Source organism: Euprymna scolopes, chromosome 36 (assembly GCF_053919585.1).
Source record: "Euprymna scolopes isolate OS-2025 chromosome 36, ASM5391958v1, whole genome shotgun sequence".
Classification (NCBI taxonomy): Eukaryota; Metazoa; Mollusca; class Cephalopoda; order Sepiida; family Sepiolidae; genus Euprymna; species Euprymna scolopes.
Window position 1 is genome coordinate 43,546,131 of NC_136517.1, and position 21,053 is coordinate 43,567,183.

Below are 21,053 nucleotides of genomic sequence, written 5' to 3' on the forward strand. Positions count from 1 at the left end.
CCCTCCTCTAAGCAAATTTGTGTAGCACGCCACCCTGTTTGTCAGCGAAGGCGCTTGATGTTTCCATGCCCACTCCACCGTCCACCGCTCTCCGTCGAATTCGGCTCGGAAGTCCTGATCTTTGATCGACAATTTTCTTTCCTCCCCGGCCTTGTTGATCCCTCTGGGGGCGTTCTCAGTCACCGCGCACTCAACTAGTCCGAACCTCATGTTGTCACATGTGATGGTAACACCTCCAAGGCGGCATATAACATCCATTCCAATGATGGCTTGGACGCCAAGCAATCAGTGACAATTGCATGGACCCTCATCCGACGTTCAGCAATATCAATAGTGACGGTCTTCCTCCCTCGACACTTCACTCGCGACCCATCGAATGCCACTACTTTACCCTTCCCTTTCCATCTTCCGACGAGGATAGTGTGCACCATGGTAGTGGTGCAGCCAGTGTTAATCAGGGCCATAACTTCCCGTCCTTCCACCGCAATCTTCTGTTTGGGCATCTGCTGCGGGTGCGCCTCTATTCTCGAATCATCGGCCTCTCCTCGCCAGTTTCCCGAACTTGTGCATTTTACCGCTAAATGGCCTCTTCGATTGCATTTGTAACACACTGTCCGTTGCAAGAACTTCCTGCAGTCTCTTCTCATGTGTGGTCCCCCGCATTCGAAGCATGCGATCCCCGGGTTTGGCAGATTCCTGCCCACATCCTGCTGTACCGTTGCTGTCGTTCCTCCAGGCTCCGTGGGCTGGGTGCTCACCAAGATTTTTGCAGTTCTAAGCAGCTCATTCACATCCAGCGTCTCCACTCCCGGTACCTGCTGCAACCTTTTCAATATTTCTTCCGGGAACCCGGTAACAAAAGTCATCTTGACTACGTGATTCGTGGCATGTCCCCTAATGCCCAACAACTCAACCAATCTCCTTATCTCATTCGCACAGACACCCACAGATTCACCAGTCCACCTCTTCTCTTTCAACTTATTAAAGGCCTCGAAAGGCCCCTCTGCGAAAGCTTTGATCAGTCGACCCTTGATGGCGTCTGCGTCACCCTGTTCCCGCTCGCTGAGCTCCAAATAGAGGGCCAGTGCGTCCCCTTCGAGAAACAGTGGTATTACTGCGGCCACATCATCCAGCTTCTGAATCCTTGCTACAAGGTCCACTTTTTTAAGCCACGCCACCACATCACCATCGCCATTAAAAGGCTTATCATGTTGCTTAAGCCTGCGTTGGCCATCGCCGAAATAGCTTGATGTAAAATAGGGGGGGGGGGGTCACCTCAAATACACAACCGGAATGTTCAAGTAAGATTATCGCTACAGTCCTCTGTCTCTTCTCTCTCGTTGCCTTCTCTCATGGCTGATCGGGAATAATCTCCTAGCACCCAGAAATGAACATCGTTTTATAGGTTCCATCTTCACGCACACACGAGATTATGCGAGAACGGACGAAATAAAAATGCTGGCCGCCATGTTTGTTCTTCCTTTTCTTCGCCTGAACTCACTCGCTGAGCACCCACGGTAAGACTTCTCTTTCTTGCTTCTAACCACAGTGTTATTTTACAATGCCTTTTTTTATTGATTGAAAGTACCCATTGATGTTTCAACTTCATTCCTGCTTTAAATGTGTTAAATTTCATTGAAATTAGTTTTTTGTGTACAAAGAAAAACAAATGAAAACATGGACATGTTTAGCACAAGAAATAAAGCAAAAACATTAGTATTATGCGACTGCTGATAGGACCACCTTAGGAAATATTCCAACGTCCAGGTCTTTAAACTATCAGGCAGATAAGGGCAGTCCAGGTGAAATATTTACCTCAACCACTTTTATTAGTGACATGACAAGAAAATTGGAACTAGTGCTCATACTATACTGACACTCAAGTAGACATTGTTTTCTATGCCCTTTGTCAGAAAGATTGCTTATGGGAAATGAAGACTAAATTGCAAAGTAGGGAAAGCAAGTGTTATGGAGCTGTCAAAAATGTGTCTACAATGAACTTTCTACTGTCAATTAGTTTGATTTTGCATAAAGATAATTTTGAGAGAGAGAGAGACACAAAGTATTGTACTTAGTTGAAGTTTTTTTTTCCTTAACCACTTTAGGACAATTGAAGATATGTTCCCCTTACATAGGCTAAAGAAGTAAAAAAAGATGCAAGAAAGGATGGTCTCCTAAAGCAACGATTTTTTTTTTTTCTCAGACAATGTCTTTATTTATTCCTTTCTCTCAAATCCATCAATATCACTTCCTCCAATTTTTTTTTTTTTACTTGGTCTTATCTTACAAACCAGCCTTGCTATCTTAACTTCTACATCTATTGACCCAAGAAATCTCCCAATGTGACCAAACCAATGAAGTCTACACACATCTTCCTATACTACTACTCGAATGTAATCTTTATCCAAGGTCATCAGATGTAAACCTATCGTTAAGACTAACATTGCACATCCATTGTAGTCTTCTTATATACTTTCTCTGCAAAGAAAGCCTGTTCGCACATCTCACTGATCAGGTTTTATTTCCATATGAAACACTAAATATGTATGCATAGATTTCTAAAGAATCTTGACAATGTGTAGAAAACGTAGTTCTTTACCTGACATTTCTATCTTGGCAAGCAGTGGCAACAAACTTTTCAGTTGGGTCAACGTCCATGTCATATAAAGTGGTCTTTCCTACCAAATGTTGATGCAAGGTGAACTGGAACTCTGGATGCTGAAAAACAATACAAATGGATCAAGATTCATTGTATATATAACTTCTGAAAAATAAAAACTCATTGTTATATATATGTAGTTCTAAATAATAATCCTTCATGTTTTTTATCTCCTCACCTTCTTTTTTTTCACTCTTTCCCCCTTTAATTGTTTTACATCATTTAACTGTCCTTCTACTGATCTAAAACATTCATGTATAGCAAAGTGACAAGTCAGCCAGATTAGTTAAAATATAGAAAATCCTCCAAGTCCAAACACTTCTTCTAATATATATATATATATTTCACATGCGTATTTAAGTTGACCTAATTATTAATTCTAACTTTCGCGCTTTTTGTCTGGGTCATTTTGACCTTGCTTTTTCAAATTTAAACTTTCACTGTTTTTCCGTTTCTTTTTCTTTTTTTTTTTTTTTTTTTAAACCTTAATTTACTTGATTCTTCCGGCCTTGGCAGACGTGTTTTAAATATTCTCTCTAGTGCTTTTTCTGTGCACATTTGAACTTTTCTTTTAATGATTTTGAACTCATTCGATTTGTGATTTTTTCCAAGGAATTCTGCCTTTTGGATCATTTTGGACCATCTTCCAGTTACACAATTCCTTTGGAACTTACCTGTTGGATTGGAAGTTTTTAATTCGACCGTGTTTGGATTTTACCATTCTTGGATTTTTTACCCTTCACCGGACTATCCATTCATGTGAAATCTTTTTATCATTTTTTCTTTTACCTCCTATTCCCCTTACCTCACCCTTTTTTTATCCAAGTAAGATCTGTGACTTACTTGTGTTTTCATTAAATACTTTACATGCAAAATCCGATCCTGCATTTTGCTAATTCCTGCCCTCTGATGAGAAGGAGAGTATTTCTTTGAAACTCCGCGGATTAAGGACTATCCACTTATCTTGTTCTTCCTTTTTAAAATTAAATATGTTTTTAACTCTTTTTCAAGATGTTTTTTAACATGTTATATTAATCATTTGTTCATATATATATATATATATATATATATACTAGCAGAATAACCCGATCAACAAATGTTTCATACTCCTATATTTTGATTGTCATCAAAATCAATGTAATAGCCAATTTTTCAATCAAATCAATTGATTGCCTGCTCTAGTTGAAGACCCATCGCGGTGCACCTGGAGGAAGCCTCACATGCCTCTTGCAGTGACCAAGTTCACAATATATTGTAGTCTACATTGCACTGTAGAGAGCCTACTCTTGATTTTATAAAATTATTTTTATATATAATGGCTTGCATTAAAGTTTGAAATGCAAAAGTCAAGTATCATCACTCGTCTAGCTGTAAACACTATCAATAATTCCCCCCACTCTTTATCTGTGCCTAAACCTAAACGTAGATTCCATGAACAAAGCTTTTTTATTAGAACTGCACGCCTGTGGAATTGTCTTCCGTTTTCCTGCTTTCCGGCTGACTACAATATGGTTGTCTTCAAGTCTAACGTAAATAAGTTCTTGATGAGCCGTTCCATATAAGTTATCAAATTTAACAAATTTTCATTACTAATGATTATTATATTGTCCAATTTCTACTGTACACTCTTTAACCCTTATCCTTGAGTGGCCTCTTGGCCTTGATAATGTGGTGATACCTATGAAAAAAAAAAGAAAAAGTCCAATGTGAACAAGTTCTAATTGAATCGTCCCTCTAAGTAATCCAAGTTACAAAATTCCCACTGTTTACTATGCTAAAATCACAATGACTAATGTATACCTATTAACACTTATTCTTGAGTGGCCTCTGGGCCTTGATAAGTGGTGACACCCATGTAAAAAAAAAAAAAAAAAAAAAAATCATACTTCAATTGTGATCTAAACAACCATTTATTTTGAACACGCCCTTTTCATATCAAAGAACCAACTGTTGATTTTATATATTGGGCCTTTCGGCTTGTGTGGAAATAAAATTTCTCAAATGCACTCGTGATGTTAGGTTGTGTAAGGTGTTAACTTGGGTCAAAATCGCCTATTCCTTCTTTGATTGGGTTTTTTTGATTTATCAAAGATATTCTGACACAAAACCTATCTAAGAACACTGCCAGGCACATAAAGTATCTTTATGTGAAATTTCAAGAAAATCAACCCAGTCGCTTTAGAGTCCATAGGGAGCAAACCAACATACAGATACATAAAGTTTCTTTTATATAATACTTATATATACACACACACACACACTGGTAAGTTAGATTCTAATGACCGAAAAACAGAATCATTCCACAATCATGATTCATTATTCATTTTATTAATTTTTTTTTTTTTTTCTACTTATAGGCGAATGCCATACATTTTTTCCATAAATGGCCTGCATGTTTGCGTATTCAATTTTTTGCAGACTGTTATCCTCATCTTTATAGTTGTTGTTTCACAACGTTTCGACCAACTCAAACTCATCCTCTGGCCTTCTTCAGTGGTTAACCGCGACGGGATAGGAATGCCAAGTCTTGTAACCTTATCCATAGTGAAAAGACACATTGAATCTCTACAGTCCCATGTGAGCATTGTCTGAAGATAGTGGTTTTAATCCTACCCAAAGCAGGCCAGAGGATTAGTTGGCCAAAACGTGGCAGGACAAAAACAACTTTGGAAAGCAGTAATTACTACGGATGCAGTTACAAAACTCAGCATTCCTAATCCCCATCATATTTAACCAACTGAAGAAGGCCAGAGGATGATTTAACCGAAACATGGTGAAACAACAACAACAACAACTATGAAGATGAGGATGACAGTCTGCAAAAAAATGAATACACAAACTACGAAGCTTCATCTCAAAGGATTAAAAAAAAATAAAATATATAATGCCCTACATGTGTTTCTCATGACCACAACAAAACTTATAAGAAAAAATATGAGTAGAATAACTTGAAAAATATTTTTTTTTTACAATTTTAATGACTTTTTTGTCAAAATAAAAATGAATGCATGTTCCATAGTTATTATGAACATTTTTGATTCTTCTTCAAATTATCTTCAGTTGACAAAACAGCTGTACAGAAGAGGATTTTAAAAGATAGCCAAAAAACGCACAAAAATGGCAAAAAAGAAATCCCCATCAACAAATGTTAATGTTTTCAAATCCTCAAACGTTTTGGTTTTTTTTTTTTCTTTTAATCATAACCAAAAAGTAAGAAAGGTATCTTACCAGCTGAGCATTTCGAAATAGGAGCGATTTATCGGCACTGCAGCTCAGCATACGAAATTGTCCATCATTATTGGTGAACTTGACTGCAGTAATTGAAGAAGAGTGATCATCCAGAGTCTGTAGGAGGCCATGATCTTGCTCAATATCAAAAATGTGAATAAAACGATCCCGGCTGGCTGTTGCAAGAAGACGAGGTTCTGAAAAAAAAAATAAAAAAAAAAAAAATTAATTCCATTTATAGAGAAAGTTTTCAGAAAAAATACAAATAAAAGTTAAAAACAGCCTCAGTTTACAAAATTTTAATAAACTCGAATTCAGAAATAATGATTACAAACTAAATTTACAAAGATATTTTGCTTGAGGTCATCTTCAACTGAATCATTTCAACTTTTTCTCAACCTGCTTTTTCCTGGCTTACCATCAGTTGAGCTGTGTACATACAACTAGAGTTTCATTCAACATGCCCACACAAGTATGGTCATCTTCAGCCTCATTAACAGGGAGTCAAAATTGTTACTGCACACACAACACACCAAACCCACAACATGTGTAAATTCTTATGAAATACTTTATAATACGGTACATAATTAAATGGTAACATGATTGGGAGAAATAATTCTTGATTACAAAATATCGGACAGTGTAAAGATGATAACCAAGATTCTGAAATTCATGCCAACATTTAAGGTTTTGTTAGTAATCATGAACATCACAGCTATCGACTTGAACTCTGTTGGGGATCGTAAAACTTACTCCCATAATGTTACAAATGCTCAATTAAAAAAAAAAAAAAAAAAATATATATATATATATATATATATATATATATATATTCCCAAATAATAGAAAATCATAAAATATTTTACCTGTTCCAAAAGGTGAATATTCAAGTGATAACACTTCCGCGTCATGGGCTTCAATTGTTTTAACTTCAGTAAATTCTTTCAAGTCATAAATTCTGTAACATTAAATAAAAGTAGCAAGTTAAATACAACAAAGAATGTCAACACAATAAAGAAAGCTAGATACACTGGTTAAGTTATGCCATTTTTTTTTTTTTAATTATTTGTTATTACTGATACGCAAGAGATAAATTCTCTGCATTAATAACACTAACAGATAAGATCACTTGTGTACATGTCTTGCCTAAATTTGATAAATTATTTGACAATTTTTTTTTTAATTTTATTTTATTTTATTCAATTATCTATTGAATAAAAAATATGGGAAAACGAAAAAGTAAAAGTATAAAAGATTTCTTAAAAAAACTTATTCAAGACTATGTGACTTAAAAGAAATGATTCTACATCTTGAATTTTTGAGATAAGGATTGATTATTTAGATTCTTCGAACTACTGTTCTCACCTTGAGTGTTACTTTAACCTTTTGGACAATGTAATTTTAAATGTAAATTCGTTAAAGTCAAAAATTGATATTTCTGCACTTTAGTGGGCATTTTTCCGTGAGTTTGTTCAGCAACATCTAGCGAACGATGGAAACCATCGGATTACATTGAGCGAGCAAAAAGAGACGTAAACTAGCAGACGGTAAAAATTGGAAGAAAAAAGAAAAGTTTAAAAGGAAAAAAGGAAAGTTTAAAAGGAAAAAAGGAAAGTTTAAAAGAAAAAAAGGGCAGAGTACCGTTGCGCTTCTTCAAGCAATAAGTCTTGTAACAAGGAAGGAAAATAACAGTATTTTTTTTTTTTTTTTTTTTTTAACAACCTGCCCCAGCATAATATAAACACTCCCAATCTTCCCATGTTAAGTATGGCTATCGGAATAAACACCCTCTAACCTCCCCATGTTAAGAACGGCTTCTGAATTAAACACACCCAACCTTGAAAGCCATTCTTAACATGGGGAGGTTGGGGTTGTTTATTCCGAAAGCCATTCTTAATATGATGAGGTGTGAGGTGTTTATACTGCACTGGGCAGGTTGTAAAAGATACCAAGATAACTTTCCATACAAACAATATATATTTGTTCACTAATTCAAAGAAACAAAAATTTAATACCCCCCCCCGCCCCCCCAAAAAAAACAGTTGCCATAAAAAAAACAAAAAAAACCAGTAAAATTTATGAAATTATTACGGTAGGGTTTTTGTTTTATTTTATTTTTTTGTTTGTTTTATTATTGATTTCCGTTTGCTCGTTATAATCCGGCAGTTTTCGTCGTCTGCCGAGACTCATGGAAAAACGGGCACTAAATTTGAACAGAATTTGAAAGCATTTAAATTGTTGAACATAAAGTAATTTCATGCTGAAAAATTTTATGCAAATTATAATGCATTAAAAGATTTCAATTTACATCCAAGTCCTTATAATAAGACTTATTTTTTTAAGGTAATGTTGTTCTGATCTTTATCCATAAAATTACTGGATGTAAATAGTTTTCAGAACTTGCAATCTGTTTTGAGCATTAACTAACCTGACATTTCCTGTGCGATCTCCGGATGCTAACTGCTGTCCATCCGGACTCACTTTAATGGATCGAATTCCATTTTTTCCCTCCTTGACGTCAGTTTTATCAGTGGTTCCACCTGGGAGGGGAAAAAAAGGTGAATTCACAAAAATTGCAAATAAATACTTAATAATTCTCTCACTGTGCATACTTTTTTTATAATAAAAAAAAATTGTTGTTTAAATATTGAAAATACTTCATCATAATGTAATGGATCACTTTTCCCACATAAAAAAAAAAAAAAAAAATGCCATTGATCGAACTGTTAATAAAATTAAAAATTCTTTCTGCAATAACAGCTACTATTTCATATGAATAAACTTCAGTCTGTGTTTAGTCATGTTTGTCATTCAACTTCAAAAGCTCATCAAAATGAACCCAGCAAGTCAATGTGTGCCCATTGCAAGAAATGCATGGATGAAAATCTCATCCAGCTAATATCCATTATATTTCATACAAGATGATGAAAGGATAATTTCTGCCAAAGGTGATGAAAGAAAACTGAAACCTATAAAGAAGCTGATCAACAAGTTGAAACACCAACTGGAGCCAGATATGTTACGGTTCTTTTCTGGATAGAAAACTTCTACAAGAAGTAGATCAACTCCCCTTCTTCATCCAAAGATATGCTCATAGGTTTTCAGACAATAGCAACAACCATGGTCTTAGTTGTCATTATGCAAAATCATTTCTTTCTTGAACACCTCATGATCAACACTGATGACTACATCCATGTTCTGAGCAAAGTGGTCAAACTTTGGATAGACCAGGTAGGTCATATACGTGGCAGTAAGTATCCTGCTATACAAATTCAAAGACTAGGTTGGCTGTAAGAGAACTTTGTCAGACACGCTTTATTAGACATCTGACCTGACTGCAGCCTCTTTGACTTCTTTGTGTGTGTGGGGAGGGGGGGGGGGCAGATCTAGCTGCAACACCAGGACAAACTAAAGGCTCACCAAAGTTTGAAGACAATGCAATCTTTGATTACTAAATTAAAAAAAAAAAAATTAAACCTATTTTTTCTTAGACTAATGAGGCAAACATAATCTGCACACTGTACAATTCGTAAATTGAAATTGTTGGGCATAATGTTTTTTTGTTGATTTTTTTTTTTTTAACAGCAATGGTAACTTATAAGAAATCATTTTTGAAAACAAATTTGATGCTAAAAAAATCTTTTCAATAAATACAAACAATATAAATCAAAAATATTTTAGCCGACTCCAGCCTTACTTAGCAAGTTATAGACACTCTTATTTTATTTTTTTTTTCCTCTTCATTGTCGAGCTATAATGGCAAATGCTGGTGACAGTTGATCTCTCTCGGTGTCAAATAAAGATGGTTAATAATGTCTAGATTTTGTGTAGATAACATGCTGGTGACGTGTATGAGTAACGGATCCAATATTTCTACATTGAAAAGTACCATAGAATTTTAAAAAAAAACAAAAAAAAACTTTAGATTATTATTACTAAAGATTCATTGTTTTTTTTTTTTGTTTTTTGTTTTTTTTTTGGGGGGGGGGCCCAATCTAATTAAAGTCTTTTATAGCCATAATTCCCATTTTATATTTTTCAGATCTCTCCGTATTAACTTAAAATACAGTGCTGCTATTTCTTCTTTTTACAATTTACAGACAAATGTGTTTTTACAATAAAATTAGTTTAAATGTCAACAATATATAAAGTGCAAATATGGTTTGTCACAAGTATTATAACAATTATAATAATAATAATAATAATAGAGATCCCAGCAGGGGCGCTGTTTTACAATTTGTCATTGTGCAGAGGGAGACAACTCTCGTTTACTAAGAAATTTGTTCATGTTTTCATCTCATAATTTAGGACGCTCAATGCAGCAATATTTTTTATTAATTCAAATCATTTAAAAAAAAAAAAAAAAGGAAAAAAAAAGCTGTGACGAATTTTTTTTAAGATAAAGTTGATAACATTAGTAATACAATATGTCATCTTTGTGCAACTATGAAGAAAATCATTTGTTTTCATATAATTTACGACGCTAAAACCAATGAACCAACAATATTTTCATTAGATGAAAACATTTAGAAAAGCTGTGGCAATTTTCTTTTTTTTTTTTTTAATTAAAAAGTAAGTGTTATGGTAAGGTTTTTAAAACAGTCTTTAATCTTAAAAAATACAAAAAATGAAACACTTTAATAAAACAAGGATGAAACTTTTAAAGCTGCAGCAATTTTTTTTTTTTTTTTTTTTTTTTACACTATAACAAAACTTGTATTAATAACACCAACATTTAGTTTTTAACATTACAAAAAATAAAAATACGATAGAGATAGAGGCATTGCAATTTTTATTAAAAAAGAAACTGATATATTATTTACGTTAAAAATTAGATGTTCGTGTTAATATTATAAGCTTTCTTCAGTAAAAAAAAAATAAATAAATAAACCACCGCAGCCTTTTTCATATTTTCATCCTTCTTTTATTAAAAAGTTTTATTTGAAAAAAATTATAATTTCCTATCGTCGCATTTAATCTATTAGTACTTCGTAAAAAATGTAGAAAAAAGTTGCTGTGGCTTCTTTCTTAAATGTTTTCATCTAATGGAAATATTGTTGGTTTTATCGTCATAAATTATGATAGGAAAACAGAAAGGATTCTCTTAATTGTCTTGTAAAAACTGTTTTGTATTATTAATGTTATCAAGTTGTTTACAAATTTCTCTACAACTATTGTCGCATTTTCATTTTTTGTAATGTTAGAAACTAGATTTTAGTGTTATTAATACTATAAGCTTTGTTACAATTAAAAAAAAAAAGTCATCGCAGCTTTAAGAGTTTAATCCTTTGTATTTTCAAGGTTAAAGACTAAAGTTTTAAAAACCTTACCATAACATTTACTTTTTAATTTAAAACAAAATAAAAATTTGCTGCAGCTTTTTTAAATGTTTTCATCTAATGAAAATATAATTGGTTCATTGGTTTCAGCATCAAAGTATATGAAAACAGAAACGATTTTCTTAGTCGAATAAAGACTAGATTTTGTATTATTAATGTTATCAACTTTGGTACACAAAAAAAAAAAAAAACCTCGCAGCTTTTTTTTTAAAATGTTTTGATTTGATAAAAAATATCGCTACATTAGGTGTGTCAGAAATTTCGTGAAAAATAGTGAATAATTCCACCCCATCTTTCCAAGCTTATAACTCCTCGAAAAATGTAATTCAAGCCCTAATTTTTTTTTTCAATTAAAAGAGCAAGGACCAAGGTTTCATTAAAAAAAAAAAACAAAAAAAAACGTGTTTTTTTTTGTTTTAAAGGTTTTAAACTTCGGACGTTACAGGTAAATTTCTAAAAAACATTACTTTTTTTTGTTTTAAATTTTAATATATTATTTATTAACCTTTTCTCTTCAATTTGTGATATATAACACTTTGGTGAGTAAATTAATTATTTACTTTTTAATAGACACTTGAAAATGGGGGGGGCGTGAATTTAAAAAAAACGTTTGTCTAAAATATTATATTCCGTTTATTGGAAAGAGCATAAAATTTCACATTGACCCTGAAAATATCGTAATAGAATCAATAGAAAAATTGATAGATTTTTAAAGTTTAAAAATTGAAAGATATTGAGTTTGGAAAATTCATTACTGTTTTCAAAAAAAAAACACAAAAAAAAACAATATTTCTATTACTTTTAAAACAACTTTAATAGTTTATTTTGGAAGTATAATCCATAAAGAAAATAAACAACCCACTTTTAAAAGAGAAATTACGAGTTTTTTTATATTTTATTCGCAGTTTCGTGTTAGGGGTGTCAAAAATTCCTACAAAAATTCTGATACATCTATCGCTGCATCGAGCGTCCAAAATTATGAGATGAAAACATGACTAAATCAAGAGTTGTCTCCCTCAGCACAATGACAAATTGTAAAACAGCGCCCCAGCGGGAACAGTGCTCGGATCTTAAGGACTCCTACCTCTCAAACTTTCATGCTCCCCCTCTCTACTACATGTCAATGTTAAATTTTCCAACATGGGAGTTACAAATACTCAAAATATCATTGAACAGAGACAACACATGTTATAAAATACCCATTTTACATTTCACATTAGGATTTAACATATAGCAGAGAACATAACAGATTTCAAAAGACGCCTCCCCTAGGGAATGGGATGTGCTAGCTATGGATCTCAATTCATCAGATTCCAAAAACTGCTAAGATAATTTGGTAAAAATATAGATTGATCAAGGGAAGTTACTCTGCAGTTAATTTATATCAAGATTTATGCCCCTTAGATTTCTTTTATAACATTTACATCTTGAATGGTTGCTAGCATAGATTAGTGATGTTTTAAACTAACGCATTTCAGATGAAAATGTTACGTACTTACGTGTTATGTCGAAATTAGTATAAAATCCAAAACTTACGAAAAATAATTACAAGTACAAATAGAATTTATCGAATTATCGAGTTTTATTTTGTTTGTGCGATCAATTCAGTATGACAAACTGATTTATCTCCCCTGACTTAAATTGACTTAAAATAAGAGTTCGCTATTTTTAAACACGTCATCTCAGAACGTAATTGTGGATATTTTTTTTTTATTAAAAATACATTTAAACCATCTTTTAATGGATCATTTCTTGTAAGTTTTGCAATTTATACTAATTTTGACATGTACTTAGGTACATAATGTTTTCACCTGAAATGCGTTGGTTTGAAACATCACTAATCTACACAAGCATCAAATAATCATATTCTCCCTTTGATAATATAATAATGCTGCGTATCTGTAAATAGATGTCATAAATTTTTCTAAGATTTCCAACAGGATTTCCTTAACCGCCTCGGATCTAATAATAATGCGCCACACCAGGGACCATCATAAACTGACTTGCATCTATGAGCACCTCTCCACTCCATCGCCATTATTTGAGAAAATATCTTGGAACCTGCTCTTGGCCTGCTCAGCTAGGAAGGTATCTAATGAAAGTTACTGATATCCGATATCCAATCTACCCTCTTAAAATTTGGCAGTTGACAAAAGTTTATTTAAAAATACAACAAAGTAAACATTTAAACTTTAACTTGTAAATTTAAATCTAGCAGTTCATTAAAGTCTTCCCTGTTCCGCTCCAATTTGCCAATTAAGAAATTTAATGAGTTGGAAAGGTGCAGACCAGTTCCCACACATATACGCACTCTCTTCCCTTTTCTCTCTACCCTCTGTTTTGGAAATTTACGGAAGATTATTACAACAAATGGCATCTGAAGATCAGAGAAAAAAAAACTCTTCACTAAATGTTGACCCTGTCGGCCAATTTAATAATTTTGTTCCTGTTGATAGCAAAAAAAAAAAAAAAAAAAAAAAAAAAAAAAATGAATGCTTCTTATCCAGAATTCAAGCTAATTATAAAAAACAAAAATACAGAAAAACCTTTGTAGTGTACATATCCATCACAGAACAAAAATGTTATATTCCAAAAATCATGTTATATTCCAAAAATCATGTAAATTATAAAAATCATTTTTGTACGATGTTTAGTGATTAATAGCATGTTAATAGTGTATCAGCCATTGTAAGGCTAATTTTAAAATCTCAGTTCGAATTGAGTTATTTCCCATTATTAAATATAGCGGATCAAGACTGTTGTCATTTCATAAGATTTGATATTCTTAGCTAAAAAAATTTTTTTTAAATACTTTTATCAATTTATGCGAATTTTGGAATATAGCATTCATCCTGTGATGGGTACATATCAATTTTTTTGTATTTTTTTATTTAATTAGGTTGAAAATTATGAATTTGCATCAAATGGAAACTTTTTAAAAAATATCCATATTCTGCTAGAGTCAATGCTAAATGTTACGACTTGGCTATCTCCACTGGGAACTGTAGAGATAGGATCGCAACAATAATAAAAAAAATAATCTTTCCCAGGATTAAAAAATAAATACGGGAAGGATTATCCAAATTCTTCAGAGACAACGGTAAAACACAAGACAGAAAAACACAACCGAAATAACAAAAAGGCTGATGGGAATTATGAATGAAAGTTTATTTATAACAAAAAAAAAAAAATATGTAAAAAAATGCAATTGTTTTGATAGGTTAAAATGTAATGCGTGAAAGAAAATAAATTGTTTTTACCGAGAGAGAATGTTCAAGTTAAATATATGCCAGACCCAAATACGATATTTTCGTACTGGTCATTGTTGTCTGCTCAGTTCAAAACAAAGAGAGTAAGGGAGAGAGAGAGATTTTGTTTCACTCACTGTCTTAGTGTCTTTACTTTCTTCTTCTTATCTGATTTCCTTCTGAAAAACTGGCTCCAAAATATTTTAAGTAGACGCCTTTTCAATATTCATTGAATTCTTTTCCGTCTCATCCGGCTTCCTTTTGCAAAAACTTATTCCAAATACGTCAGGTGGACTCCTTTCCATCCTCAGCTTTATCAACTGCAGTACTATATTACTGCTAATATTACACCTGTTCGCAGTGTCACCGTTGACGACTGCTTCGCTCGGTTGCGAGGGGGAGACTCCGGTTTTTGTCTTTCGTAAGCGCGCAGGTTAAAACACCCACTCTCTCCATATATATATTTTAACCTCCCCCTCTCTATACAGCTTGCCAGCGTTCGCTAGCTGGTTTCTTTCTTTTTTCTCTACTGTCAGCGCTCGTTAGCTATTCTTTCTTTTCTTCTTTTATCCACTCTCTATAGATCTCTTCACATCCTCTCTCATTGTGATTATTTTTGACTGAGCCGCAGACAACAAAATTGATGAAAATAAAATAAAAAAACTCGTATTCTCTCTCGATTTCGAACAACATATAAAAAAATAATTGATTACATTTTTTTTTTTTTTTTACTAAAAATGTAACAAACAATAAAATTAAAATTGTTTTCAATTAAGATTTTATCTTAGCCAAATTTTCTTTCAGCCAAAACTAACTTAAATATCAATAATTTTTTTTTTTTTTTTTTTTTTGAGGAGGGAGAAATCAGTTTTATATATTTTGTTGTACAAGAAGACATTTATTTGTTTTTGTTTAGCACTGAGATTCAGTGGACCACTTAATTGTGACATGCGCAATAGATTTGCCATCTCTAGCATAGATACATTTGCCAGTATACATACAAAAAGAATCATTGCAAATGAGTCAACATAAGGACTTACCAGAATGCTCCCACTCACAAAGGAAGGCATAACTAGGATCTGTGTAACAAGTCTTCAAGATCTCCTGTTTAAAAAAAAAAAAAAAAAAAAAAAAAAAGACAGAGATAATCATTTTAAAAGAAAAAAAAAAAAAGAGACAGTACTGTAATATTATTGTACCTATTTACTATGCCTCCCCACGGGACAGAGTTAGACACCAGGGTCGTTTTTTAACGTGGAGAAAAGGTACAAAAATAAAAATTGTCTCAGTCGTGAAGGATTTCTCCTCCATCGAAAGAGAACAAGAAATAGAAGTGCAGCATCTGAAGAACAGATACTACACTTTGATCTTGTCCTGAAGGCCAATTGTAGTGGAAGTCCAGAGCCCAACCTAATTAAAACTAAAATACAGAAAAATTTCCATTGTACATACAAGCCTGTCACAGAATAAAGATGTCATTCTAAAAATAATGTAAATTGATCAAGTTTTTGCTAACAAAAAAAAAAAAAAATTATGTGTAAGTGATAATGCTGTGTCTTGATCTACCATATTTTATGAATAAAGGGAGACAACTCAATTCGAACTACTGTGATTAAAGTCTTTGCAAATAATGATCCATTTAATACTAGCCAGATTCAACATTACTTAATCTTGATATTATTACATGAATCAGTGTGATAACATGCTTATAGCTTGATATCTAAAAAATCTGACTACTGACCAAGAGATCATAGCAATTACATCCCTTAATTTAAGATAACCAAACCAATAAGGCCACCCATGTGCTAGGACCGTTTCATCTTAAATTCTATGCAATTATGCAGAATGTAGAAACTACGCATAAACAGAATCCAGCGTAATAGTGAAATGAAACCATAAAAAATTAATAGCTAACACTAGTTTTTCAGAGGTATATGCAAATTAGTTAACCTTCATGCAGTCACTCGCATATCCATGACCGAGTATATAAAAAAATTTAATTTTTTTAATGATAATAAAGTAGGCTTTTAATATCAATTTCAGAGCAAGAAAAAAAAAAAAAACTTTATAGGTATATAGATACTGAAAGACAGACACTTGAACACATCTAAAATAAGGTGCATCCACTCAGTGCATTCAACACTGAAAATGTGGTCGAAAGACAAGATATGAAAAAAATAAGCTGCACACTTACATGACTGTAGATGTTACGTTTGTAAGGCCCAATTTCGGTGAGGTGTTGATAAATATTCCATACTCTGATTGTGTCATCGTTAGAACAGGTGATGAAAGAGCCAGGTGGAAGGCAAGGTGGCGTCTTTATTTCTTCTTCTGTCGGGTAAATCTAAAAGTAAACGAAAAATGAATTTTTAACATTGCAATAATATAAGAACATAGATAAAAAAAAAAAAAATTAAAAATTGTGTTTCTTCATCTTCGTGAAATATGGCTGCTAAAAAGAAAATAGAAAAAAAAGTTTATGAAGTACTTATTTGGAATGTAAACAAATACTGTTCACCAAAATTTACAAAAATTAATCCAGCAGCTTTGTTTTCATCAAATAAATTCAACTTTCATCCATAGGCACAATTTTGTATGCTGTGTCGGGACCATTATAAAAGTCAAGGGAGATAATTTCTCTCCCAAAAGTTTTATTTTAAATAAAATTTAAAATGGGGTCAAACACAAAAAAGGAGTCATCTTCTTTAAATATCAATATTGACAATTTTTTTTTACTTACAAATAAAATTTAAATTTATCTAATTAAAAAAAACTAATTGATTAATTTCCATAAATTTAGGTAGATATTTTGCTTCATCTATTTTAAATATAAATATTTATGTTATATGGTACTAAGTTATAAAACATTAATTTAGTAAATGAGTTATAGGATACTTCTTTAATAATAAGTTATATAAATATAATATTTATAAGATTATGAATAAAATCTATAATTTAAACATTTTCACCCTTGGTAATGATAAAAATGTAAGTTATAAATTGCACAATGCCGTTATAATGGTTATAAATCTTCATATACCTAAAATGTCTTCTTTAATTTGTTTCAAGAATTGCAGAAGTAAATAAATAATACTTTAATCTTATTGGTATTTTTTCTTATAACAAAAAAAATCGGTAATCCCATAAATCTGTAAATGTTTCACCAGAAATTTCCCATTAATTATACAATTAACTATTCCTTTAAATGATACACACTAAATATCAAATTGTTACTTTTAGAAAACAAAAGCTAACGCGAGTTATCTCCTCCTTTATGCTTTGGAGTAAGTAAATGATTATAGGAATTGTACCTATTTACTATGCCTCCCCACGGGACAGAGTTAGACACCAGGGTCGTTTTTTAACGTGGAGAAAAGGTACAAAAATAAAAATTGTCTCAGTCGTGAAGGATTTCTCCTCCACCGAAAGAGAACAAGAAAATGAAGTGCAGCATCTGAAGAACAGATACTACACTTTGATCTTGACCAATTGACCTATCACAGAATTCATATAATTTTTTTTGTGATACATATTTTTAGTTAAAAGAAAAAAAAAGGTCATCACAAAAATATGAATGTGATGTATTCGATAAAAGATCCTCTAAAAGATTCACTTTAAATTTTTACAAGAAAATAGATGTATATCTCTTAGCTTTAGACAAATGACATTTTGAAATTTCCGATGTTCAGTATGTTGGAGTGGAGAGGGGGCTACAAACATGTCTAAATTAGATAAAATAAGTTTCTTTACTTCTATATAATATATATATATATATATATATATATATATATATATATATAACATAAAAGGAAAGAGACTTATTAGTTATGCTAGAAAAATATCTTTAAAATGTTAGTTTAGGAATTTCAAATAAAATATAGGAATAAATAATAGAGGTTGTGACCCAACATGTCAGGGCTATATTAAATTCTTTTTTAAACAACAATAAAAAAAATTATAACCAAAAGACATGCATATTAATATAGAAAGGATGGGTATTCTACCAATATTAAAAAATACTAACCTCAAGATCCCAAATACAGCCCGAGTGAAACAATGTGGACCAAATTTTGCCGACTTTCTTTATGTCATGCACATCCCAGATGTACAAACTATGGTCACTGTATGCACAAGTAATCTGTAAAAAGAAGGAAAATCAATCAACTAATAAATAAGATACAATAAACTAGCTATGCCGACCCAGCATTGCTTAGGATCAATTACATTCAAATTTGTTTTATAACCACACCTTTCTTGTTAGGTTTAGTACCTCTGCTAAACATGAACCTGATAAGCACAAAGCAAGAACTAAGATAAAAACCACCATTCGCCTATGTATGGAGTACTGCTGTCACATTTGGGCTGGTGCATTTGCTACTAGTCTCTCACTCCTGAGAAAAGAGAGTCGTCAACCTAATAGGTCCTGAATTGTCATCTTAACTTCAGCCCCTGCCCCACCGACGAAATGTTGCATCCCTCTATTTTACAAGTATTTTAATGGTGGATGCTCTAACAAACTACAAGCAACCTCCTCGACGAAAATACCTCCGACAAACCCGACAAGCAGCAAAGTCCCGCCCCTACACAGTTGAGATCCCTAGACGTAAGAAAGCCTTTTACTCTAATAGTTTCTTCCTCAGAACTGCAGGACTTTGGAATTCTCTTCCGGTTTCCTGCTTCCCCAACTGTACTGACATGCAGAAGTTCAAGTGTAATATGAACAGCCATCTTGCTGCTAAACTCCATACATAGTACCCCTGGAACTTAGGTCCCTGATAGTAGCCCCCTACATCAAAGTGGTAATATGCCTTGTTTGGGGTGAAAATGTAATTTTTAAAAAAAAAAAAAATGTAGTGGATTTTGTTTTCGTTTATAAAAAAGTTTCCATTATTTGAATTCTTCAAATTATCACTGTTCTCAACTTAAATGTTATTTTCACAATGTTTCGATCGATTTAATCTCTGAACTTCAGATTTATCTTGTAGAACTTTGGAATCTGCACTGAATTTTGAATGGAATTCAGTCTTTAATCCAAGGGGGGGGGGTAACATGCTCTCATTTTGTCAGTCATTACTGGTTAGAAGTCCTAATGAATTTGCAATTGTATTTTGAGTATCGCCAGCATGTTGTGCAAATAACACTCAAGATGAGAACAATAGTCTGAAGAATCCAAATAATACGAATAATTAATCCTCATCTCAAAAATTCAGAAACAAAGTTTGGTGGTTTTGTTTTATAGCACATCAACTCTTTTCGGGTTATTTAATGCTGAATGCAGTAATTTCAAACAAAGTCTTTATGCTTTAAATTCTTTATAACTTGAAATATTCATTCATGGTGTTTGGTTTGCTTTTTTTTTTTTTTTTTGTAAAAGAAAATTGTTTTTGTTTTTGACTAAACAAAACATGATTGAGTTTTGCAAAGGAAAAAGGAGGGAATAACAATGTTTCGTACATTTTAGGTCATAAAGCCAGTATCTTCAGTCTGATCTGGTAGCACCATATATTAAAAAAAGGTTGCAATCCATTTTTAAATTGCAAGTGAGAAGGCAAATTGATTTCTTCTCTTTCCTTTACAATCACATTTAAAAGATAAATACATTTGCATAGAAATTGGAAAAATATTAATGTTTCATGTGAGTAAATGAGAAAAAGTTTACTTTGTGTTTGCAAATTTATAAAATGTTTCTGGTAAATTAATGCTTTAAGCATTTTAAGTAGCAAACTTTGCAAAACGATGACAAAGATAGCAAATGTGTGGGTGTACCCTATTAAGGGAATTCAGTAAAAGCATTCAGTCCAAGTGAAAATACAACATTCTTGACCTCCTGTCATTGAATACTCTGTTTAAAGTTGTGTTCACCAATTTTGTATTTATAGGCAATTATTTTCCTTTAATTTCTGTGCTAATTACCAATAACCTAGAGGTAGAATGTTAGCCTACAGAATCGAAGTTGACTTTGGCAGTAATTGTCACTTCCTACACTGATGATTGCATAAACATGAAACCCTAAAGTATGTAGATATAAAAATAATGGTTAATTATTTATAAAAAACAAATATTGTTTTTTTATACACACATTATAAATATATTTATAAGTGATAGGACGATTCCAATATTTTCCTCGCTCCCAATACAATTACCAGTTCTGTTCTAAATTACAGATTCGGATTCTATTTAAATTTCTATATATAGAGAGTTGTTTTTGTTGGAGGAGGGGGGGGGGTCGGATTACCGCAAAGGACCATGTAAAATGCCTATATATTTTTACAAATGTAAAAGTAGGCTTATGGATGTGACTTTTAGATTTTTGTTTTACTGGTAGTTTGAAATCAATAAATTTTTATCATTTCATCATTAACGCAAACCGTGGAAAATTAAGTTTTAAGCAAAAACTAAGAAATAAAAATGATGAAAAGAATTGTTTTGGGCATCAGAAAACAGGTACAATTTCTGATTCAGATACCCAAAAAGTCCTGATTTCATAGATTCCCCGATTAATTGTCCCAACACTAATATATATATATATATATATATATATATATATATATATATATATTAGTGTTGGGACGATTAATC

At 32.3% G+C, this 21,053-nt stretch overlaps 1 protein-coding gene across 5 annotated transcripts in view; it reads right to left on the reverse strand.

Moving 5' to 3' along the window:
* Positions 1–21,053, reverse strand: part of LOC145260432 (uncharacterized) — a 544,502-nt gene that overhangs the window by 172,703 nt on the left and 350,746 nt on the right. For all 5 annotated transcript variants that reach the window (XM_080118436.1, XM_080118435.1, XM_080118434.1 and 2 more), the window contains 7 exons: positions 18,499–18,612; positions 16,669–16,818; positions 15,515–15,578; positions 8,316–8,427; positions 6,754–6,845; positions 5,888–6,084; positions 2,600–2,718 (listed from right to left, as the gene is read on the reverse strand). In XM_080118436.1, the coding sequence (XP_079974562.1) occupies positions 2,600–2,718; positions 5,888–6,084; positions 6,754–6,845; positions 8,316–8,427; positions 15,515–15,578; positions 16,669–16,818; positions 18,499–18,612 (848 nt within the window). The remainder of the gene's footprint in view (positions 1–2,599; positions 2,719–5,887; positions 6,085–6,753; positions 6,846–8,315; positions 8,428–15,514; positions 15,579–16,668; positions 16,819–18,498; positions 18,613–21,053) is intronic.